General features: G+C 41.4%; 3 protein-coding genes and 1 long non-coding RNA gene across 7 annotated transcripts; all 4 read right to left on the reverse strand.

The window, feature by feature from the left end:
- Nucleotides 1–370: 370 nt before the first annotated feature.
- Nucleotides 371–2,861, reverse strand: LOC136430625 (uncharacterized). 3 transcript variants are annotated; one of them, XM_066421386.1, is made up of 5 exons: nt 2,647–2,861; nt 2,091–2,239; nt 1,634–1,690; nt 1,353–1,466; nt 371–1,184 (listed from the first exon to the last, which is right to left on the reverse strand). In XM_066421386.1, exons 1-5 carry the CDS (start codon nt 2,684–2,686, stop codon nt 1,176–1,178), a joined length of 369 nt encoding a protein of 122 aa, XP_066277483.1. In that variant the 5' UTR covers nt 2,687–2,861; the 3' UTR covers nt 371–1,175. The 3 variants fall into 3 exon arrangements, 2 of the variants coding, with proteins under 2 accessions (XP_066277483.1, XP_066277482.1); XM_066421385.1 differs by having other exon boundaries at nt 371–1,466; XR_010754915.1 differs by lacking the exon at nt 2,647–2,861 and having other exon boundaries at nt 371–1,725; nt 2,091–2,202.
- A 488-nt stretch (nt 2,862–3,349) lies between these two features.
- Nucleotides 3,350–5,085, reverse strand: LOC136430628 (uncharacterized). Its single transcript, XR_010754916.1, has 3 exons — nt 4,644–5,085; nt 3,722–3,805; nt 3,350–3,386 (listed from the first exon to the last, which is right to left on the reverse strand). It is a non-coding gene; the product is annotated as an uncharacterized lncRNA (long non-coding RNA).
- Nucleotides 5,086–6,583: 1,498 nt separating this feature from the next.
- Nucleotides 6,584–13,923, reverse strand: LOC136430626 (TNFAIP3-interacting protein 2-like). Of its 2 annotated transcripts, XM_066421387.1 has the most exons (9): nt 13,441–13,923; nt 12,463–12,795; nt 11,104–11,199; nt 10,791–10,922; nt 10,471–10,608; nt 9,615–9,770; nt 9,266–9,391; nt 8,943–9,005; nt 6,584–8,522 (listed from the first exon to the last, which is right to left on the reverse strand). In XM_066421387.1, the coding sequence occupies exons 1-9, from the start codon at nt 13,921–13,923 to the stop codon at nt 8,256–8,258; spliced, it is 1,794 nt and encodes a 597-aa protein (XP_066277484.1). In that variant the 3' UTR covers nt 6,584–8,255. The 2 variants fall into 2 exon arrangements, with proteins under 2 accessions (XP_066277484.1, XP_066277485.1); XM_066421388.1 differs by lacking the exon at nt 8,943–9,005.
- Nucleotides 13,924–15,790: 1,867 nt separating this feature from the next.
- LOC136430627 (TNFAIP3-interacting protein 2-like) lies at nt 15,791–21,384 on the reverse strand. Its single transcript, XM_066421389.1, has 7 exons — nt 21,180–21,384; nt 20,297–20,702; nt 19,494–19,829; nt 18,319–18,405; nt 17,690–18,073; nt 17,314–17,526; nt 15,791–16,765 (listed from the first exon to the last, which is right to left on the reverse strand). The coding sequence occupies exons 1-7, from the start codon at nt 21,275–21,277 to the stop codon at nt 16,544–16,546; spliced, it is 1,746 nt and encodes a 581-aa protein (XP_066277486.1). The 5' UTR covers nt 21,278–21,384; the 3' UTR covers nt 15,791–16,543.
- Between the last annotated feature and the right edge of the window lie 3,908 nt (nt 21,385–25,292).

Below are 25,292 nucleotides of genomic sequence, written 5' to 3' on the forward strand. Positions count from 1 at the left end.
ATAGCGGACAATACGTGCGCATAGTCGCGTGAGTACAAACATCCTAATCTAAAGCCCCTGTCACACTTGTGCGTATATACAAGCCCGCATGGGTTGCGTATAAACATGTTTTTGGTTTAGGTTAAGTTTTCAGCCGAAGAAGTAATTTCTTTGGTTTGATAACCAGACTGCACAACGATGGGTCAAAGTAGAAAACAACATCCTCCCCGCAAAATGTACTTAAACCAGAAAAATGTTACTTCGGAACTCATGTGCACTTGAATATACGCACAAGTGTGACAGGGCCCTTACCCTTCAGCTTACACTAGACTGTGACGCATAAGACCTACCTAATCATTGGCTGAGAGGTCCGTGTTGGGACCTATGGACCTATGGACCTATAAATGACCAATAAGGTGGTAGAAACATTGGTGATATGTGATAAGGTGACCAGAAAGGATCATTAGGGAAGTAGGTTGAGTGGAAATTCTGATGCCATTTCAATATCTAGGTCAATTTTATTGTTTTTGCTTCTGCTTCATTCTCATTCATTACCCCGCCCTTCTTGCTGGTCTGTACCTAATTTTGGAACAGAAGTATTCTGACGTTAAGTATATACATAACGTTTCTTGCTCGAATCGGCAAAAAGCAAACGGCGTTTCTATCGTATATATGGACAGCACAGCAACGCATATCGTAAGAGAGGTAAGCTTCACATTATTATTAATCAAATGCACAAAATGTAAGGCAAGTGTTCTAAACACCTAATGAGAAAGCTTGAAAATTGATATCACAGCTATATAAAGATAGATGAGGTTAAAATCATGTACAAAAACAAACCTAGCCTCCATAGCAGGCTCCCTGAGGCCTTTTTTGGGCTTATGACACACTTTTGCTGATGACTTCTTTTTGTACTGTGTCGTTTGTGCAGTCAGTCTGTAACCATTTGGCCCCTATGGAGGCTACACAAATCAAACTTTGTAACATTGTGTAACTTATCATTCGAATATACAAATGTGTATTCCTATAGACTGAAGTATCATAATCAAAGAACTTAACATTAGATAATCTGAAGATGTAGTAGAGATCATCATAATTCACCACAAACAAGACTAAAAAGACACCCCAGATTATAAGGTTTAGCTAGTTCCAATACACAAGTTCCCACACCCCATCCGATGTAATGTAGGTGGTCCTCACTGATCCTGTGGAAAAAAGGAACGGAATGAAAACAAACGAACAGAAAACAAAAACAGGTAAACAGACAAAACAGTTTTCTCCTCTATTTCAGCTGATAATGATCCAGTTCCTGCATCGGTGATTAGATGACAAAAGACTGTAAAGCTGTCTTCCCGAAGGCGACTATGCAATACCTCGTCTGGCTGTGTAACGATGCCGCACAGCGGGGCCTCCAGGACCTGCAGCTCAGTCCTCAGCACGTCGAACCTGTACCAGGATCCCGCATTGGATGGTTGACACAGAACTTTCTGCGACACCGAACACAACACAACACAACACAACACAACACAACACAACACAACACAACACTATAATAAAACCATAGATTATACATAGATATAAAGTGAAGAGTTCGGTGTAACTCAATGGCCAAAACTGCTAGAAAGTCAACGTACAACATGTAGTATATCAATACCTCGAGTTCCACACGAAGCTCATCCTTCTTCTTGCGAGCATGATCATCAGTCCCTGTCTGTAACGTCAGATGTTTACACGTCAGTTACACACCTGTAATGTTAACAAGAAGCAATACCAGTGGTACATGTAATCATCACGCGTGAGCCTATCGTACTAAAACATATAGAAGGAGGAATGTGGCATGCAAACTGTAAAAGTAGCTAGCGCTACAACAAGTCGTCAAGGGTGTTTGACTCATAAACATATGCATACTTGGGGAAAGGTGTAAAACTGCATCACAACTTCAACTTTTACTTCATTTTCTATCTAGTTTTTCGGTGAAGACAACAGCAATCTGAAACCTACCTCGTCCTTTATTCTTATATCTCAAGCATACTGCGATACTGGTGAAATATTTATAATGGGTGCACCCAAATTCAAATTAAACATGCAGCCTTGGAACTATTGTATTGTACCCCTCTGCTCTGAGGGCTCCAGCTGCCAAGTCCCGCCATGTTGTAAACAGGTCCGAAGTTGAAGTTGGTCGGATGGTTGATCATGTGGCCAGGAGGAGTGTTGTTCTGGGCATGCGTGCTTCCTGGTCCCACAAACTCTTGTGGCAGATCTGTAAAATAACAGCATCTAAGATGATGCTTGTGATTGAAGATTCTTCGTCTGTACACTCTCACCCTTAATCCTCTCAATGAAGGTTTACATACGATGTATCTGTATTAACAGGGAAGATATATCGATAAATATCTAAGCTCCTTATTCGGTATTGATAAGCAGCCTAACAGACCAAAGTATACTCTCAGGTAGACTATAATAGATATAGTCTGACCAGATCCATACATACATACAGGCTGTTACACCTGCATTATGTCTATTTGAAGTAGCACACTGGATCATTGGAATTATTAGAGGAAAGGTGTCCCTCACCCCCCCCCCCCCCTTAGATTTGAGTTTAACAGACTTTAATAGCTAATTAAGCGAAGACAAGATCAAGAGAACGTTAAGTGTCGATCAGCTTACGGTGAACAATTCCCTGCTGGGCTGGCTGTGCTGACAGCATTCCGTCCCCGTGTTGGTCGGAGCTGTGGTAAGGGAGCTCTTCGCGTTTCTCACAACAGGCTCCCTTTATCTTGGACTTCAATGGTCCTTCCCTCCCAGGCTGCCACTCCTCAGCGGTCTCACAGGGGTCGCCATCGCCTTTCTTCGAGAAGAGGAGGTAAGAATACTGTTAAAAGAACTGGGGGGGGGGGGGGGGGGATAGAAAGCAGCGTGTAGTGGGGGAGGGTGTATTTTCGCTTCCGTGGTTAGCAAGCGAAAAGATTGAGCCAGCGGTTACTGCGGAGGATGACACCCAGGCTAGCAGTGGCGACCATTGCAGGGCTTACTTTGACTTGCTGTCTTGTATATAACCCGTAAAGCAAGTAAAAGCACCCAGGCTAGAAACAGACAGCCAAAAATATCAAATCTTTAGGTACCAGGTCCAGAGCCGTTACTGTACTTCGTTTGAGTATACCACATTGTAAAATGCCGTTGGACTAGTATTTTGATGGGTTTGTCGCGGCCATTTTTGTGTCGTCTCCATATTGCACAACAGGCTCTCTGTGCCTTTTTTGGGCTTATAATACACTTTTGCTGATGACTTCTTTTGATACTGGGTAGTTTGTCCAGCCAACCTGTAACAAAAAGAAGTCATCAGCAAAAGTGTATTATAAGCCCAAAAAAGGTCAGTCACGTGACGCTAGTAGTGTGGTGCAGCAAAACTATGTCGTATGGAATAGACAGGTATCTTTCTTGTGAAGTAGATTTTTTAACTCAATTCATGTATCAACATGACTGGGATAAAACGTCAATATACAGCGCGATAAAACGATAGTGAAACTGGTGGAGTTCAATAAATCTTATAGGTCAATATGCTCACTGTAACAATTCTTACGCGTTGTGACGTTACTACTTATAGCGTTGTTGTTGTGCACAGGTAATCGGGGTCTATTTACTCAAAGAGAATATGCTCATTGTCAGAGCTTGAAGTTTCTTGCCGGTAAGTTTGCTTGATCATAAAAATATGGCAACGCCGAGAACAAAATTCGACTGTTACCAGCTTTGGGGATCCGGGAGGAAGCTCGGACAGTGCGCCGGGAGGTCCCACCTCAGTAGCGGCGGAACTGTCCACGAGGGATTCCTGTACCATAGGGAGTGGAGAAAAATAAAATGACTATTTCTCTACATAGCAGATATTTTCTAAAGTGACACGAGTGTTCTCTTTGGCCCCCTTTCCGCATAACGGCAATCGATGAGCGACCGTACGGCGACCAAAAGTGGATTTGTGTAACCACTGACTTCATAATTGGAATATGATGGAATATCGTATTATTAGCTAACGTTACATAAGAAAAGTTCAAACCTGCGACTCTATGGTTAATCACACAGCTGTCAAGGCCGCTGCATTTTGATAGTACGCGTGCGCATGGCGTCAATGGACTTGCTGAGGTTTCGTTCCACGAAAAAGGAATCTATTGTAGACTTGATTCGTGGAAGTCGTTTGTGTGATTGGTCCCCAAGGCAACACGTAATCTTCGGGTACAGGTGTCTATTGGTCACGTGACCTTTTGGAAAAGGTATAACTTTAGTCTATCTGATCACACATTCAGACGTTTCAATCAAATTATTCTTTCATTACCAAAAACTACCGACTGGACCCTAACATGTTTTGTTGTTGGCTCTGCCACTCGTGAGATAGAGCCAATAAAATTTGTCATTGCATAACGTATGGAAACATTGCAGTATCAGTTATCAAACATATTCAGATCAGGGCAACATTTAAAATCGATCACATTCGTAGATGATTAAACAGATCTGATGTTTACGTTTATACAAAGTCGTGTACATGGGCGAACAATCGACAGAAAAATGAACGCCAGAACCGGTCGCGAAGTCATGGCCAAATTCATCATTTACCCGTGCAACAATAGAATATGTGCTTTTACACAGACCTAGAGCTAGCCTGGCAATATACTAACCCGTGGATCACTGGTTTCGCCTGCATCCCGACCATTCATGGTTGATATGGCGGTAACTTCGTTCATTCTTTGACAGAGAAGTACTTGAAAGGATCCAGAAAATTACAGCAGTTGCACATACGGTTAACCTTCGCACTGTTGCTGAACAATACGGCCATATGTGCTCGACCTTGCAAACTACGTTTACAGGGTTTGGGGAGAACGAGCCTCAGCCAAAGATAATGTCGTAGAGACGGCTAGCCAGACGTGTACAGGTTGGGTACAAGTCTAAAGAACAATGCGAAACGGTGCCTGGTGGTACTCCAGGGATGGTGGCTTCTGGGAAATATTTCCCAAGTTTGGTAATCCCCTGTCGCTGGGCCAGCTTTTTACGCGCCATAGCGAAAGTTATTGCACGCTAGAGGTCGCTTTTGACTCATTTGCGACAATCCTGTTTTGGCTGAATGTTTTCAAAAGTAATTAAATTTAATACTTCAAAAGTCTTATGTATATATATATATATATTCTCATGGTACATATATCCAAGCTGCCCTCTGGTAAAGGGCGTATAAAGGTAAAAAAAGTAAGGTTAAGCAGTCATCCTAAATTGAGGTGAAGCATGATACTTTTTCAAGTAGCAAGTGGTAGTGCACTGCCGCCTCGCCACGGCTTGCGTTTTCGGACAAGCACACCGGGTCACCCCAACTCTTCTCGTTAAATGTGTTGGGTTCTTTTACGTGCAGAGGTTTGACGCTTGAGGCTTACGCCCGAAGCTCCCTCATACACGGGGCTTTAGGTGACCATCCGAAATGACCAATGCAATCCCTTACAACATGTCCGTATGAAACCATTGATGAAACTATGAAATCCTTTTGGTTCATTTGCCCCCAACCTATCAAAAAAATTGTATTTGTCGGGCTTAACGTTCCAACGCAAAACGGGAACTATGACATAATGTCTGGTCTAAGTATCAGTGACAGAACAAAAATGACACAACCGGAGGCTGGTTTCTGGTTTATCACTGAAGGGAAGTTGGATTTGCTTTTGTCACGAATGCTGCTGAGGATTCACAACTACTGCTGGTAATCCCCGGTTGTTAACAACTCACCTCAAACGGTTTCAGTTCCCCTTTTTACCCAGACAGGTCGCACGAAGGTAGTCATAGCAAACAAGGTATAGTTTGTAGGTACTAGGGAACCTTCGGAATTTGTTTGGTTACGCCTTAAGCTTGCATCCCTGATCAATGAACGTGACCATTGGCAATCCCCTGACGTGATTTGTACACACAAGGTTCCTCTTAACGGAAAAGTACGCTGTGACAGACAAGTGATTGTTCTTCTTTGTACCTAAGTTCAATCTATACGGACTGCTAACATCAAGGTTCAACCTCCCTGCTAACATTTCGTTATCTCAAAGTAGATCATGTTGGGAGGCACATATTGGAGTGAGACAGTGGAGTGGATATGGAGAGAATGATTTCTTTGGAACTGTTTTTGTCTGTTGTTGGATGCATCAAGGTCCTTGGGTGCATGTATACTGTACAATGTTTCTCCATATAATATTTCAGAATGCCCCACAAGTAGTGGCATTACTTCCTGTATTTCACTCATGTGAAGTCACAAGAAAAATATGAATTTCCCATCTTCTTCCGTGGTGACATTGGGACACGGAAAATGCTGTTCCAGACCAGAGAATATGTCAAGAATTTTTCACAAAATCTTTAGAGCCTTTCATGCTTCTATAAAGGTGTGGAGGGAAATGGAAAAATGGTTCAAATTCGCTCCCCATTCTTTCATATCTAGTTTGTTTGTGATAAGCCATGAAAAATATTCGACAGCTTTAGTTAATGATATACATAATACAAGATATGCTGTAGTATTGACATACAGTGGCAGTGCATGACCTCCTTGGGTAGTGTTAGTAAGTAGCATCTCTAACAGTAGGCAACACACTACAGTACATTAACTTGACTTCGATTTATTTTCAATTTCCAACAAGTGCAAATTTACAAGCGGCCCAAACGTGGTGAGAACAAGAGAAACCAATTGTCCGAAAAGTAAAAGCATCTGTGAATACCCTTCTTGCCAATTGATGAAAATGTATTCACACAAACAAGCAACAACTATTATACACTTACAAACCATTGAAGATTGTCCAAACTGTACAATGTATGTACACACAAGCCATGCCTGAAACATTGTAATTTATGTACAGTGAAATGTGTAGCCAATGTTCAAAACAGTCAGCAAAAAAGGACACTTTTCCAGAATTGTACATAATCAAAGAGTTAGGTTTTGTTCAAGTGAAAATAAGTCACAAAACACTGTTTACTTAATGCCCCCACCAATGAAAACTTTATTTTACTGACGAGTCTTCTATCCATTAAATATGTCCATTGTATTTCCCCTGATTGATAAGTAATGCAATTACCTGTCAACAGCTAATAAATTTGTGACAAAACTCACAAGTGTATAATTATGCAAACTTGAGTTCTTCATCCAGTATTTCTAGTTGGATTATATTCCAAATAATACTGTAACTGTTATATACATATTTTGTCTTGATTTTGGAGAATTTGGCATTTATAGTTGTTAGTTTATGACGTTACAATTGTAGTATAGACCGACAATACACCACTTTCACCTACTTGTGCAATATTTAGAAGATCACACGCAGTATGTGTCTGCCAGGATTCGAACCTGGGACCACTTGTCACTAGAGTGCACAGCGTGCTACCACTACACCACAGACACAGCACTAGCAATCCTCGCCCTAGGGACTACTATTTGGTCCTTGTGTTTTCTGGCTTAGTTTTTGTATGTTCTTGAATTTTGTTGGCAAATTCTTGAGTATCGATGATAAGCAAAAGATTTTACAATTTGAAGTTTTTAGGTTTAGCAGAATTAAACAAATGTAATGTTCTGCTTTTGCACTTCTCTCTAGCTGCTCTTATCCTTCCTTCATAACATTGTTTTTGCAGACATCATCCTGTTTTGCTTGTCTATTAGTAGAAATTCAAGCACTTCTCTACTATTTCAACTTTTGCTGTTTTCTACCTTCATCTTTCACAGAGATACAACAACTTTTGTACATGTGCATCAAATGTATCTGGTTGCTATTTACATGCATTCATCTTTTACTTACTACGTTTTACTACGTAGACGAATTATGGCATCACAGCTCTTCAGTCAACATTTTTACAGAGTTATCTCAATATAAGTTGAGACTTTTGGGGGGGAATGGTAAGACTTTGATACAAAACCTGTAAGCTTGTGTCACTGGGACTTGTCAAAAGAAAAGGTTATTCCAATAATGTTGATTTTCAAACGGCCTGTTACGTTGTCCATAGAAATCATTTCAGTCTTTCATACTCTGATGAAGAGCCTTATTGGACATATACAGAAATTAGTCTCTTACACCTTGAATTGATACGATACTGGGTAAAAGGAACAGATGTAATGATACATGTCACAGCTAACACTCATATTTCATAAATGTTTGAATGTTTGGCCTCTAGAAATTGCATGTGAGACTAGTATGTTTTTGTTCCACATGAAAGCCTTTTAACGTTTTCACTTGCACTTTAACCAACTCATTTTTATGTACAATTGGTAAAAGTGCAAGTGAAAACTTTTAGTCATAGCACAGGTCGATATGCTCCAATAGTTCATTATGCCTGTCTTTTGTGTATTCCCTCTTACACTTTGGACACTGAAGAATGTCTGTTTCCCTCCTTCGCGACCGCCTCCTCTCTTCCCGTGTCTCCCCTTTGCCCTCGTCATCATTTTCAGCCGGACCGTCGGCGACAACTTCGCCATCCACCACATCAAAGCCGTAGTTGAAGCGATTCCCAACTGCGTACGGAGAGTGCCTATTGGCTGACCTCGCTCGCAAGGCGTTCTGTACAAAAAAGGGAAAACGGCAACCAAACATAAGTATTACTGTGTACACATATCTAGATAGAACTGTAGAGTTTTCTGGAATGACCATAGCTTTAGTGTACAAAAGAAGCTATGGATTTAGGAAAGCTATCATTTTTTTCTGCATAATATTTATAGGGTCTGAATCAAAATACTGTAACTTTTTTAATGTACGTGGTGGTTTTATTTTTGCGGTGACCTCTCCACCAGGAATTCATGACAACACAAAATGCATTTCCAATGTATTACTACTGTACTACAGAAGTTTTCAACTGCAAACCTGAAAACACCACATAAACCTCCTTTTCCATCCTACTGTGAAATGAAGTCCCCGTGAAGATAATTTTTTTTTACAGTAGTCTAGCTTCAAACTAGAGAGAAGAACATCTAACATATTTACCTGTTGGTCATACTGAACATGGTAAACAGGAGGGAACTGTTTTTGGTTCTTCTCTCTGTGAAGCTGTAAAAAATGAAAGAAAATTTGTTTTCAAACTCTTACAGCAACTTAGGGAGAATAATCATAAACAATAGCTGACTACGGAAAAACGAGAAAAAAAAAGGTTGCAAATAAATAAAAAATACCTAAAAAGATCACTCCACTAGGCCAGGTTCTGATTGAATCTTATTCACCCAAAGCTAATTTATGCAAGATTGAAGCTAACTTATGCAAACCTTGCAGCCAGAATAGACTTCCTGCAGCTAATGAGTCGTATCGCTCACCTGTGCCTCAAGCTGTCGGACCGTTGCCTTCGCTGTCGACAGGTCCTGTTCCACAGTCTCCTGCCGCGCCTGCATTCTCTCGCGGTCGCGACGCTCTTCCTCAAAGTCTTCTTTATATGCCTGAAGCTGTGTGTACAAAAGAGAATTCCCATATTTAAATTACACATACTGAAGAGAGCACATATACATGAAACACCTGGCAATCCAATACATATGTTCCATCATTACCTTTTCTGCCATTTTCACTCTCATTCACTCCCTTTCCTTTACAAATGTGGCCAGCAGGTTGATGTGAGTTTTTATGAATAAATAAAGGCTCAAACAAACAAATTAACAAAAACAAATGTACCTGTTGTTTCAACATGTCCACTATCTCCTGCTGGTTCTGTGTTTGCTTGCACTGAGCGTGTTCAGCCTCCATGGCCTCGATCCTCCTCTCCATCTGCTGCGTCTTCTCCTTCTCCATCTCGTACCTCTCCGTCATGCGCACCAGCTTGTTCTGAACCTGGGGTCGCAGGGAAAAAACAACGTAAAGACTGAAATCATGTAATGTATGCAAAACAATGAAGAAAAATCGTGGAGATCAGACTTGTACCCTTTCCTCTTGTATATCTCTAAGGATTCCAGCAGTATATCAGTGATTTAGCTTCCATTCCATTACTTAAAAACTGTTTCCTGCATTTATTAGTCCAAGATTCTGTCACAAATTATACCAAGTTACCAATGGCAGTAGTTCTTTGGTTTGTTTGTGAACATAATGACACAACCTTTAAATGTTTATCACAGAAACATAGCGGCCCAGACTGAACCGGACCTTGCAGTTGTTTACTACAATAGATGTTGATACAGTGTGGAGTCTAAACTTTGATACCATGACTTGAACAGTTGCCAAGAGCTTAGTGGAGCACAACAGATCAATTTAACGATTGAGAAAACAGTACCAGGTGTTTTTGCCATGTGCATTTTTGAAACCCCAAGCTCTCACAGTTTGTCTTATCTTAGTAAAAAAAACAGCTTTCGTGAGAAAACTGCAAGGAAAATTCTCATGTACTGAAGTGACAATCAAACATTGTAATTTTCAATGTCGCAACTAGATGTCCTAAACTAGTTAAGGCAAGTCAACTCCTTTATTTAGCCTCGATGGCTTGTTCGGCTCTCACAAAACTTTACTCTCTTATACATGTACTAAGTTCTTATTCCTGTACCTCCTCGGTTTCCTCTCTTTGCTCCTCGAGGTTCTTCTTCGCCGTGAGAAGCAGGTTATCGAAGTACCGCTGTTGTTCCTCCGACAGTCCCCCGCCGCCGTCTGACTGCGGCATGTTCTGCAGCTCTTCTATCCGGGCCTTCCCGCGAAAACAACAAAGTTTGTAAGAACTTTACTTGTTTGAGCTCGAAGAATATTGAATTGTTGCATACATTGTCATCATCATCACTAAGAACCGAGAACAAAATAATGATATCAAAAACTTTCTTTCACATCTTAATGTTCTATTAGCAAACACAGCAGAGTTTTCCATGTTCTCACCTGCAGTTGCCTGTTGTCCCTTTGCAGTTTGTCTGCCAGCTGTGAGTGCTCTGTGACTTTCCCCTGTAGTGTGATGACATAGTTTTCCCTCTGATCGTTGTACGCTTGCCACCGTGTGTTCATGTCAACAACCTAGACAAAGAAAACAGGAAAGAAAATTCATACAAAAGAAATACACCCCAAGAAATACTCATTACCCTTCTTCTGTTTGAAGAGGTGTCAGTTGCAAGAATTCAAAATTATGTGACTGTTACCTAAAGCCTACTGATTGGTCTATCCTGAACAATATTACCGTGGAAACCATTGCTCCTACCTCTCTGAGCTGTGTGTTCAGCTTGTTGACTTCTTGCTCCAGTTGTCTGATGGCCCTGTTTTGGGCATCAGTGCTGGACCCCTCGCCAAGAGACACCTGCAAAAATCAGCACGGATGTCATCTCAACGTCATATCACATATTGTCATAAGACATTGTTAGGTAAGATTGACAACGAAGACATTGACTTGGATCGTATGTTGTTTACTGCACTGCACCCCAATCACAAATAACAGAAGAAAGCAAAAAAGAAAATGGCAGCAAATATTTCCATGATGAAGCCAACATTCATTGACTAAATTTGGAATCATACATATTTCAATTTCCGCAGATCACGTGGTATATTTTCAACCGACTTTAATCTTTATTAAAATGTCTTATCAAAAACAGTCACACTAGTGAGGTGGACTTTAATGCACACCAAGCATTTGCTAAATCAGCAGCAATGCTTGAGCAGGCACCAACATGTCCAACTTGTTCTGTAATTGGCTCCATGGGTCAATTTGTATTAAGCTCCAGTGTAAAGGTCGACATCTGTGCCACACTGTAGTGTCCTTCAAAGGGGGCAAAAACAACAACTTCTTGAGCCAACATTTCATAAGAGAAGTGGTATGGACTGTGGAGGGGAATACCAATCAAATTCCCGAGCCAAAGTTTAATCAAATCAAAAATCATTAGCAGAAATCTGAAGCGTTTCCTCTTGCCTTCGGCCAAATACCAAGTGTATAGATGCTTAACAATGGAAACAATGGCATGTGTGATAGCAGGAGGTACATTACACCACATGCACAAAGGTCATTTTCCTCTCAACCAATAGGAAGCAGCCATCTGACAGTGGGTGTGTCCATCTGAGTGATTGACAGTTGGGGGAATACCCTTGGAAATCCCCCTGGCAATACCCTGGCTCAGTTTCCAGCTAAATTTAGGCAAATTTGTGAAAAACAACTTGGGGGTGTAAAATCCCAGACATCTGGGAAGTGAAACAGATGTCCGGAGTTGCATCATACACGAAAAGTTCAATGAAAGGTTGTGAACATTAGCATTTCCCCATCATAAAACACTAAGTGAATTGTCCTAATGGGACTAACTTTCAGACAGTCCAAATGTGAAATACATAATCTAGATACAAATTGTACCTTAAATCCATTTACACAATGAAACTCTGTGGACAGATTTTGACCACTTGGTTACGTAAATGCTGAAGTTTGGAATTGTGAACTGTGCAAAGATGAACAAACAACATGTGACTTCAGTAAATACCAAAGTCACGCAACAGTGACGCACCAAGAATTGCCATCAGCACTGAGAGTGTCTGTAAGTCTGAGAAAAGTAGGTTAAAGCAGGTTTTTATAATCAATTACCTTGCCCAATTGTCCTGTAACGGACATTTGCATGGAGTTCTGAGCGTGTGACAACATGCGCTCCTTGCTGTCCAGCTTGAGTGCCAGGTCATTACACATTTGCGCCGTGGCGGCCAGTCGTGCCTTCAGGGTCTGAGTCTCTTCCGTCAGTGACTGGCACAGGACGTCACGGGTGTGATCCACGTTGCGGGCGTCCTTCAGCGCCTTCTGAAGCCTCGCGATCTCCACGTCCTTGTCGTTATCTGAAGCGGCGAGGAGTTCTTGTACCTTTTTGATTTCATGGTCCTTCGCAGCCATGTCTCTGTGATACTGCTCTTGGCACATCTGGAGTTGCTGGGATAAAAAGGATTCGGAAAAACAGTCGTTAGTTTCAGGTCTATTCACCTTTCACTTTTTCAGTTTCACTTTCTTGGATCTTTAAGTTTCTTCACGACTGAAACTTTCATGTAAGAACAGCCACACCCAGATGATTGCTTTCTTAAGAAGAATTTGGGTTCACTTAAACAACCCCACCCTTTGGACTCTAAAATGGGGCGCGATCACACCACACCTAGGTATTCAGTGAGTCATTCAAAGCCAAAAAATAACATGTCTTACATGTTAGCTTGAAACCTATTCTTATTCAGTCAACCTGGAAACTTGTTGAATCATATATACACATGCACATACATGATACATATTAACATACATGTATTATATATATGATACATATTAACCATGATTTCAATTTCCATAAAACTAGTCACTAAGTCATAATTATGAAGACAGGTACTGTTGCTTTCAGTATACTTCTAATACTATCAGGAGGTCCCATAGCCTCCATTTTTACTCAGCCTTGATCTGAAATTTGATTGGCTCTGAGCAGGAGCATCTTTGAACAGTTGTAACCAACCACTGGACAGAAGCAAAATTAAGGCAAGAACATCCAAAGGATGTTTTTTTTCTTTTTACCGAATTGATTGACGAACACGACATTACCTTTTCTGTATCAGTCTTGTCATCCACAAGCCCACTGTTTTCGCGTGAACCCCTCAACATCTGTTTCAACTTGGCATTTTCTCTTATCAGATTATCCACAAGTTCTTTCGACACTCCTGGCACGACGATTGCTCCTTGCAGAATGCTCTTATCCTCGCTGTTACCTCCAAGTTTCGCTATCTTGGCTTGCAGATCAGCAATCCTTGTTTCCAAGTCCCTTATGACCTGATGCTTGCCTGCGATTTCTTCTCTCGCCTCTGACAGTAGAGTCTGCAGAGTCTGTACCCCGTTTAGACGGATTTTCAGGGACTTATTCTCCTCGCTCAGTGATACCACCATCTGACTTACGGCCTCGAATTTCTGGCGGTAGAAATCGTCTCTCTCCGGGCCCACACTCGACATGGCCGAGTTGGCATTGTGAGTGGACGAAGCCGTACTCGTGGCGGGAGTACTGTTGTTGCTTGTGAAATCTACGCTAGCCATATTGTGTGAAAACAGCTGGCGAAAAGAAAACGATTGTGAATTTGTGTCCACTACGTTGACTTATCGACCGCTTGCCTTGACAAATTCCAGTTGACCAGGCAAGGTATGTCAAGTATAAACTTGCTTGGACAGGTCTGGACTTCGCGGGGGTGGTGTGCAGGTAACACGTACACAAATGGCCGATCCTGAAGATCCAACTCTCTCTTGAACCCGATACGGCAATTTCAGCACGTTCAAGGGCTTCCCGTATGGAAATCACGGTTAATTGTTGTTCCACAAACAACGGAAACCGTGCCACGAGGCAGCCTTGGAGGCTGAAAACAACGAACGGAAGATGCATGAGTCATGGGGAACCAAATGACTAAGGTACTTTTTGTACGCCATTTGCTTTGATACTAGTATACTGTTGAGTCAGCGGCGCCCACATTGAATATTCCCCCAATTTACACAGCCACAACATCGTTACACGTTTACTTGGAACTTAAAAAATAGAGTAAACAATGGTTGCATTCCTGACATTAGTGCATTGTGGGATAAAAAGGTGGAATTAAGCTCATTTTTCTCACCAAAATCGACTGACTTTCCTCCCGCTCTGCACCCAGGCCGTTTCTGGGCTCCAGTCAGGGTAATCTGATATGCATGACGTGTTTTGTTTCACCTGCAACGGTTGGTTCTGTTTTCGTTCGAAAGGGAGGCGCTGGCGTCAAATAGCCAATCAGAGGAAGCGTGCCTGACGCTTTAGTTACTCCCCTGTACTGGTAGTGGGGGCTGCATATATTATTGGAGGGGATTCCCCATGACGTCACCAAATGTTTACAGAACCGCTTCATCATGGTGAAGCCATTGTGTTTGGTAGTTCAAGCTCAGTTTCGTGCGTACATGCAAATAAAGATGGCGTCTTTTGCTACGTGGCAATTTTATTGAAACAGACTGATATAAATTTACATTGGTTTGAGTTATCCAACGGCTATCATTGAAAGAAAGGAAAGATCCGACTGTCTTCAACTTCAAGCAGATGTTGGGAGAGAAGGTCGTAACGTTTTTCACTACCCGATTTTCTGACTCAGTCACAGGAGCCCAGGGCAGTAAAACAGGTTAAATTAAGGGAGAAAGAGTAATTTTCATTTGTTTAAAACCTGACTCACACTTGGTCAAAATTGATATTAGCTTTTTGGCGAAATGAGCAAAAATTTCCAGCTTCAATGGAAATTTTTTGTGCAATATCTGGATGCTTATCCATGTAACGTTACATTATATAATAATCACCACATACTGTAGTGCCACAGGACCCGTTCTATCAGTATAGCAGAAAAACTCTCAAATCTCAACGCTTGATATTTGGAAATATGACGATCCAAGTGGTTCTGCCGTAATGTGCTCACATTGTCACAAGGTTCGCGCCCTTATCTCCAAGCAGATGTAAGGATCAGGCTCATTCTTTGTGTTTTACGCCTGTTTTTGGAACATTAAATACTTCTAGCATTAGAATTTTAACGGCTCGTCTCTTCAGAAAGTGCAGTACTAGAGAAGAGTACTAAATGTTGCAAAAACAGGCGTAAAATACTGAGGATGAGCCCGATCCTTTCATCTGCTTGCAGATTATCGTTCCCCATAAATGATGAATACTGGATACTGTAAATAGTGAACCATTCGCGGTGTTTTTACATTTTCGCGGTGAACTCTTACCGCGAATTTATCACCATCCACTAAAGTCTCGATTACGTTAGAGTTGTTACCACAAACGCCTACTAGTTCTCCCTATCATACCTTTTGGCTTCCTTTAAGTCCCTCGAACTTAAATCAGTTTGCAGCAATATGGTTATGAGCCGTTAAAGCCCTAGAATAAAATCGTCGACATGACACAATATTTCATCTGAACAGTAGAAAATGGAACATTTATTTCAGATTGCATCCACTTGTGCGTAACGTTAAGAGAACAACTGATTGCCCGAAACTTGGATAAATCAACCTCCTTGGATAAATACAGTACAAAATATGACGTTTTTCTGTAGTCATGAACACAAATGGAAAGACATTGGTAGTACAAATACATAATATACACGCAGCAGTACAGGAGTCATCAGTTCTAAGATTCAAAATATGTACAGTCTTCAAGTTGTTTAAACTAGTTACCAATACAAAAGTTTAAAAAGTGAAACCAAGTGGTAGATATAAAGTTTTTACAACGTTTGGCTTCATTTTGTCGAGGTCACTCTACAAATGATTCTTTAAGTTAGGTTTTTTGTTTGGCAAAAATTGCATATCATTGCATCCGTTTATTTGCATGCATGAATTATCTGATCAATACCCGTTTGAGAGTTGACGGAAAAATCCTCAACTTACATTCTGATTTCTTTGGAGGTTAAATATTATTCATACAGTACATTCATTTTACTGTTACCTTACAGTGAACGATTCCCTAACTTCCGTTTTTAGTTAGCCTGCTTCGTCAACAATATCCTACAATCCTCAACACTTACTTACAATAGAAATGGCGTGTCCTATTTTGCAACAGTTACCAGTTCTGTGGAGTATAGACTGACATGTCCTATTCTGCGACAGTTACAATACACATTTTATGACTTCATTTTTCCCAACGATATGACAACTATGAATGCATCTAGCTACAGCAGACATCAATATGTTCCAGCAGTTGATCATGCTTGTCCTTGCTGTATTCCCTCTTACACCTGGGACAGTACAGCATGTGTTCTTTCCTTCCTGCGCTCTCCTCGTCACTACCGACACCGTCTGTTGCCAGGTCGTCGTCCTCCTGCATGCCGTCAATCACGTCGTAACCATGGTGATTGTAGTTGTGGCCCCTCCTCGCAATCAACATCGACTGTGGAACGACAAGGGTGGTGAAAATGTTAACTTTCCAGTTGCACAGTATGTAAAATTGAGTTGACAATCCAGACCAAAAAACACCACACAATACTAGATCTATGATGAAAGTAATACTATGTATTTACTACTAGCCTCCGATGCAGACTCCTCCCGGCTGTTTTCAAGTTACGGTTTTATACTATTACATTTTTTTTCTTATTGCTGCCCCCCCCGTAACTTGAAAAAGAAAACAGCCGGGAGGAGTCTGCATCGGAAGCTAAATTACTACAAGGAAATCCATTTGTACATTCCGACGTCAAACCAGTTTTACAAATACGTAGAATTGGGAATTCTATGGTCAAATAATGTTGCAGATTGTGTGCACCACTTGTGTATTACGTTATGAAGAACATACACGGGGCGATGCCTACGTTTTAAAGGCTATCATAAATCATTAAGACCAAGACGGTGGGCCATTTCAGCGCGAGCTCAAGAAAGGTTTTAGCCATCGCCAAGAGTTCTCTTTGTGTGAGTGCATTTTTTTTATTTTTGACGCAAGCCTACCTGTTCCACTGGTTGGTTCCGGCGGTACTCAGTCTGACAGGGGCGCGCGAAGGGAGCTCGGTAGCCGGTGGACTGCAGCTGCCGGACCTGTTCCCTCAGCATGGTTATCACCTGCTGGTCCCGCTCCTGGGCGGCAAACAGCTCATCGAGTCTCGTCTGGAGCGTCTCGCGGTCCTGCCGCTCGGCTTGGAAGTCCTCTGTGCATACCTGAACCTGGAAAATGAATGGAAGATTCAGCATATTTAATTCTTGAACATCGTTAAAATGCAGTGTAGTTCCCTCTATCTTTCTATGAAACACTGTTTACTAATACCTCAATGTGTTCTTGGAAAAATAATCCCCAGAGGGACGGAGACATGATGAGAAACCAACACACCTGCTGCTGAAGCATCTGTATCGTTTCCTGCGCATCGCTAGGCACGAACGCCTCCTGGCGGCGCAGTGCCGCTATCTCCCGCCGAGAGTGGTCCTTCTCCATTTGCAGCTGCTCCACCTGTGCCTGCAGTTCAAAGGCGATGTTCCTGGCCACGGTCAGGTCGTCATGTAACCTCATGGCCTCCTCTTTCGTCTTCTCTGTTTCCCTCTTGGCGTTGAGGATGGTTTGGTCTATCCTGCGCTGTTGTTCTTCGGTCAGCCCTGACTGTGCAGGTGCCGAGGGTGTGGGGCGGTTTTCCAACTGTAGTTGCTTGTCTCTCAGCTGCTGGACGTACTGTTCTCTTTGGTCGTTGTAGATCTGCCACCTTGTGTTCATATCGACAAGCTGAAAGGACAGAAATACAAAGATTAGGCTCTGAAGAAAAATCAAAATCTATGGCAACTATTACCAATTCTGTCACTTTGATAACTTGTTAAATATACTCAAATTCACTGAAAATCACAAAAAAGTATCAAAGGGTTATGTGATTCAACTAATACTACTGAATCATTGGTTGCCACACCGCTACAAAAATGCCTATAGTACGAGTAGATTACTGCGAATGTTATCAATAGACAAGCGCTGCCTACCTCTTTGACCTGGCCCTGCAGTCTGGTGATTTCCTCTTGTGCTCTTCGTCTCTCCTGTTTGTACCTCCTGTCTTCGCTGACAGACATCTGAAAATAAAACAGGGAACAAACGTGTTAACTTTTTCAACAACTTCTTCCCCAACAACTTGGCCAAATATCAACACTTTGTGGGATCCATACGTCTGTGCATGCTCTAATTACACGCGGTCTAAACGCGGAATACATTATGTCACGCTAGCCATCCACTCACGATGGCGTAATGTCCACAATACGAGACGACTTTTCCTTGGCAACGGCATAGTTTGGCTTACAACATTTTCAACCCACTTGGTACTTACAGTGTTTCTCTTTGCGTGGACTAGACACGCATTAGGCCAGACTAGTAAAGGCAAAATAGTTGGGGTCCTTGATGACTCATGTCCATTGATTGAAGTCTGAACGTACGGTCATGAGACTAGAGTGACAGGAATAGACTTGTACTGACTGACTCTATATTTAGTCTGATTTACGTGTGTTTTACATATAGGCTTCACGACACATGTAAATACTTCCGTGCAATTTTAATAACCGTGAATGGTTTATAAATATAAACCATTCACGGTTATTAAAAACCAATATCATATTGTTTGTTAAAATCAGCCAATTCAGAATGTCACGATCCAAACAAATACCGACTTGTACAAGGCGGAAGAAAACGTCTGCACAAAAAAGCCTACTCCGCAAACAAGTTTCCTGGTTGATTTCCAGGGGGAATTTTTCGCAAAAGCACCTGGCAAAATGATTGTTCCGCGACCCGCGAGTCGTAACAATCGTTCTTTCCTTTTTTGGTCATGAAGTGTTCCGTCACTCAATTAGTTCACGTGTATTTCTCAACTCAAAAGATAATTCACATCAAGGGGGGAGGTTATCGTGAATACACAGAGCAAGGGGCTTTTGAGAATAAGGGGAACCGAACACCTTTGTTTTTCACACAGCAGCTGAGTGCCTAATTAACATGCAAATCCGCTAAGAATACAAAGTTTGCATACAGAGATAAGCGTATGTAAATTCCTCCCGCGGCAGTTACTAGTACTAAATGACAATGGCCAGGAGAAAAACAAATACCTCAGATCGTTTGAAATATATATATCTTGGATGAATCCAGTCATTACAACGAAATATATAATTTTTCTTACTTGTCTCATCTCCTTTTCCAAGTCTTCGCTTGCGTCTCCGTTCTTTCTGCAGACTTTTTCGGCTTCTAGCTTCTTTGCAAGCTCGTTGCACATTTCAGCGGTCGCCTGTAGTCTCGTTCTCAGGGTCTCGGACTCTTCCGTCAGACTCTTACACAGGACGTCCTGCGTCTGGCTGTTTCTCTCCAGCTCCCGAAGCCTGTCTCGTAGCGAGGCTATCATCTTGTCCTTGTCGTCTTCTGAGGAAGACAGGGTGTCTTCGAGCTTCTTGAGCGACTCTCTTCTCTCAGTCAACTCGTCTTCTAGGATTTTGATGCTGTTTTGTTGCTCGGCAAATCTCTGAGGAATTAAAAAAAATAGTTACAACAAGTTCAACATCAACCATAGTGACTCTTAAACACATAAAACATAAAATCCATAAATTCAATCTTAGCTCCTTTGGAATTTTGAGGGACGCTGATCTAGACAAACAAAGACCGGCGCAGCCGTTTTGAAGCTGCCCCCTTGATTTTCCTGTATTTATCTCCACCCGAATTTTGCAAAATACAAATACAACACGATTCGACACTAACCACACGTTTCTTGACGGTAGAAAGGGTGAAGTTTTTGGGTGGGAGGGGTAGAGGAGGAGGGGGTGGGGGAAGCGGGGGCGCTGACGCTGCCATCTTGGTGACTGCACTGTTTGCCTTCCAACGAAATACCTGATCGGGTACTGATAGACAACAACCCCACCCCGCGCTTTAGATTAGTACGGTGTATCTTAAACTAATCAAGAACTCCAACAATGATTGGACAGCGTGGCTTACCCGTCTGAGTTCTTCATCCATTGGTGCGCCCTTGAGTGATTGTTTTAGCCTGGCGTTTTCTCGTATCAGTCCTTGGACAAGCTCCCGTGAGGCGCCCGGCACGACCAGTTCTGTAGACCCGAGGCTTAGGCTCGTACTCAGTCCGTTCTGGCCCAATCTGTTCTGTAGCAAGGCTATCGTGCTCTCGCGTTCTCTCAAAGCGGCGGACAGTTGGGCGATCTGTTCCCGAGCTTCTGACAACAGGATGCTCAGTGTTTCTGTACCCTTTAACCTGATTTGTAGAGAGTGGATCTGTTGGTCTATGTCCGAACCGCAGGGAACATGGTTATTGTCAGGCCGAACTGGAGTCGTTACCGCGTCGTCACGTGGTACAGTTGAAGGGGAGGTGTAAGCCATTCTCGAGTCGCTGAGAAATAAGATGTTTTACGATATGAAATATGATACTTGGCAACAATCAATTCATACCCAACAATTACCAACCAGTGATTACCAACCAAAAGAATGTTCTAGAACATACATTCTGCTAGTCATTTTCGTGGCAAACCCGAATATATTCAATTATGTAGATATACAAGACAAAATTAGGCATAATTGATACGTAAATCTAGTTAAAATGTGTGACTATGCCTATGAGCAAACTATGACTAAAACATGTGATTTCATGCAAGTGACTCACTAAGAAATACAGTGTTACAACTAGTACTTTGTCTGACTCATAATGGAAAACCTATGACGAAAAATTGAACCAAACATATGGATATTGTAACGTTGTGGATGTAGGGATATTAGCAATGTCAAAATGAATTTCTGTAGTTATTTTATCATTTCAACTCAAAATGGTTAAAGAGAGTTTGAGATTATCAAGACATAATAAAATCCTCACCTATGAGGTTGAAGTTTCTTGGTGCGAACGTTTTTGGCGCCTTCCCTTGTCCACTCACAGTCTGTTCCCTTGCAGTTCACTCCGTTGCAGTAGCACATCGACGTAATATATATCCTTAAAAGTCGCGAGAATTGTAATGTCTAAGTTTGTCGAGGGACTTTTCAGTGTTTCCCTACGTATTACTCTTGTGAATGTGGCTTGGCATGAGCGCTGGCGGGCCCCTTTATACAAGTCCCCAGAGTAAGCCCCCTATTGGCTAATGGTGACGTCATTCCTAAAATAGGTTGGACTTCCCAATGACGCGGGCAAACTACGTGAGTGTTGACAATACTCTGGGCAGGCCCCTCTGTCTAATAATGCAGTAAAACTACGCTAATTAGAGCTTTAATCACAAGAAATCCCCGTTTTTAAAGAAAAATACAAGTGAATTGTTGAAAACAGCAAGTACGTAAGGTGTGTTGGAGAAATAGAAGCGGCGTCGGCCGGTATCAACTAGTAGATATCACTTCCGGGTCCGGTTTTCGCCGGATCGCCGCCCAGTCTGGGGTTTCTACCAGAAAGAACTCGATTGAAAATCTACACGTTGCTGTCCTTGAACTCAAGACTTAAGTCCAGTTTCTATTGATGTTTCTGGTCGTTTAAACTGGACGTTTTGCTTTCTTCAAAATAAAGCAGCACGTAACAACAGTAAGGCAGTCAAGCGGGGAGGGGGGTACATGAAAACTTATAAAATGATGTAAGATGGGCCCATTTCTCCCGTGTTTCAAAATGTTATAACTTTTTCTTATTACTAAAATGTCACTGATGGTTACAACAATCCAACCTATTAAAATATGATTAGAATATTTCATTGGCGTTTCACAACAGAATTAGCGAATTTTCCTTGAGAAAAAATCATTTATTGAACACGAAAACGTCAACTTTCCATGTGAAATATAACGTTTTGTCATTTTTGAACGTTTTCTTTTTATCAGTTTATCTAAGTTTGCCTATAGAAGTATGCTTTATTGCGGTAGTTAGCTACTTTCACGAGAAAAATTTAGCAGGCACAGCTTTAGTGTGTATGTAAATTGTATCGCCTGTAATTCTTTCATCAGATAATAGCGATGTCAGATGATATCAAAGGAGAAATGCTAAGATTTGGTGCACATTTCTATACATGTAATTTGATTTGTGCCTCCGTGATGATATATGTTGATGATATGTAGATGAGTTGAGTGACCGGACATGACCCTGGCGGATGTACGTGCAGTACGTGTTTTGCACGTCCGCGACAACATGTTACGTAAGACGGAGTATACTAGTTTACACACCCCACGTCATGTTATACCTGGTTGCAGGTAGTTTACTCCACCAGAGTTGTCCGGTTTTCCGTGTATGGCAAGGGGGTTGGGGGTCGGAGGTATATTGCCGTTCGATTGACTGGTCACCAGTTGGTGGAAAAACAACGATAGCGTATCTTGTTCTTTTGTAAACATACTACGGTGTATAACAAGTACAAAGTTTACATTATTTAAATCCCTTGGATAAATATCTAATGGCAATAACAGAAACAAAGCTATGATAAACTAGCAATATAATCAAAGCTTATGATATATCTATCAAAATAAAGCTGTTGGTTTAGACATTACCAAAGAATATGGCTTCTTTTCATCATCATCTTGTCGTTAGAGTGTCACGGATGGACAATCGGATGGCTTCTTTTAACGTGCTAGAATCATGAAAAAATGTGGGGAAAATTATAACAATAACGCCATACATGCAGATTAAAAACATCCACATGTAATAAACACATCACGCCCGACAGTGTTATTTCTAAAGAGTAAAATAAAATATGAAGAGTTTTTATTACCTTATAGTAAGACCTTATGTACAGATAACGTTAGTTATTTCCTACGTCCTTAGATAATTCAGGATGCGTTACTCATACTCTAATGCGACCTGAGTGTGTTTTTAATCCGATTTCGCTCGAGCTAGACAGTTGAGTCACTTTTGACCCGACAAAGAGGCGTCCTCATAACTGATTCATATCCCGGGATGTGCAACAAATCCCTGGAATCTAGATATTAGTTTTATGTGAGAATGTTAGGGTGCCATGTATGACACATCGGTGAAATTAAAATGAATTGGCATCATAATATACTAATAATGAGTTTTGCTCTGTCAGATAGGATTGCTCCAAATGTGATGTCCGACTTATGACTAACGCTATGAGATCTACACATGGCACCAATAACTAAACAGTTAAGCTTGCATAGAAATCTAAGCAACAATTTATCATCAATTTCACCATCTCGTAATGTGACTGTTTATTCGTAGGCACCTGTTTCTAATACATCAGTAAGCGTTAGGATTCCCCATGGCCGGTATCAGTCCTAAAACTGTGGATTTCACGGATTATGACGGTCTATCATGGCCGTAATGTGTTGCCTCTTGATTGAATTAAGATACGCGGTGTTCTTGTTGTAGGCCCACGCACTGCCCACGGTGACCTACCTCCTCGCTTTGACGTAGAAAAGTGATGGGGATATCTAGAATCCGGCGCACCAAGGAGAAATCGTGGATCTAACCATTTATCCTCCAACAGGTTACATATACATGTATCAAGTGTGTTTGAGAGATCGCTAGTGCAGCACCCCTCAGGTATGCACAGTTTTGATACGCAGGAGTGCATTGTGCTGGGGGACATTTCAGTGGAGATCTCTTTAGACGCATTTTGTTAGGGTGGCGTGACTAGTGTATTAGTAGACGTTATTTTGAATTCATTGTCAAAGATCTACGTGGTGTATACATAGAGTATAAACATTTTATTCAGTTTGTTCGCATGGAAGAAAACGTTGTTAGATACGCATATTCATGAGTTCAACTTCAACACATTTTTGCCAAATGTCACTTAATTTAACATGACTTATCTTTGGGATTGAATGTGTTGAATTTACAATGTTTTATTTATTGTGCAGATTGATTTTCCCAGATTGTTGTATGATGATACAAGTTAAAATTGTTCAAGCCATCATGTATGCCTTCATGGCAGATTTAGATGTAATTTTACGTTCATATCTTAAGTATATCTTTAATTTCCATTAGTTGTTTTTTGCGGTTGAATACAGGGCCAAAGCCATTCTCTATTTCAAACGAAATTTTCTACTAAACACACATTTCCCTAGCTCAGAAATCCATGTCCGTGTCCATTTAATGTGGTTCAAATCTAGAAACAGCAAACCAGGAAGATATAAACGTATTAGCTAGTCTTCGATGTACTTATAGTGTAGTCCTGTTGGTGTTACGTACAAGTCTCTCAATGGACAGGCTTTGAAAGCTTTGTGTTTCGACTTTCCTGTCCAGAACTAGACGTTGCGAAACTTCAAAGTAAGAATTTCAAAGAATACCTCTTAGAACACCGAAGCGAGTAAAAGTTTCGCGTTTTCTCCGGAAATTGGCGAAACTTTCTGCATCCAGTTTCCTTCTCGGAGCTTCGTGACGTCATAGCCAACGTCGAAACCCGGAAGTTTCCGCCAAGACGTTTCCTTCCGTGCGTAAATATGTGCGAACTGGGGGCTTGTTTCTCGAGAATTACGTTTAGATTACTTTAGTTTATCAATCGTTCTATTTTTGAGTTGCTTCCGTGAGAGGGAATGTATATGTAATAAATAACAGACGGGAAAGATTACAAGTAGTTTCGGAGAAAACAATGACCGAAGAAAACTTTTACAAAAGTGTAAAAAGTTTTTTGTGCGAGTCAGAATAGACAAAAATAGCCCTGTGTGATAAACATTGTGCACACTTCATAGTATAATCAATCTCAGTATGATTATAATCTTATCATTTCGAATGAAGCAACGTAAGAGCCGATATGAAGATAATGTCAGCTGCGATGTTTCGGTCAATTTCCGAGGAAAGACAATAGGAAAGAGAAAAATGGAATAAAAACACAAGTCATGGTGATCGTAGCATTGTGTTCCCCACGCTAGTATCATGTCGTACGGTATCGCACAAATACATGAATTTTCAAACTAGTTTGCTCAGTGCTAGCCCAAGAAACCACTTCTAGTTATACGCACTGCACTAACTCACAAGACCCAAAGGCCACTTCAAGGTAGGTTAATATGAGTG

This window comes from Branchiostoma lanceolatum, chromosome 3, assembly GCF_035083965.1.
Source record: "Branchiostoma lanceolatum isolate klBraLanc5 chromosome 3, klBraLanc5.hap2, whole genome shotgun sequence".
NCBI classification, from domain to species: Eukaryota; Metazoa; Chordata; class Leptocardii; order Amphioxiformes; family Branchiostomatidae; genus Branchiostoma; species Branchiostoma lanceolatum.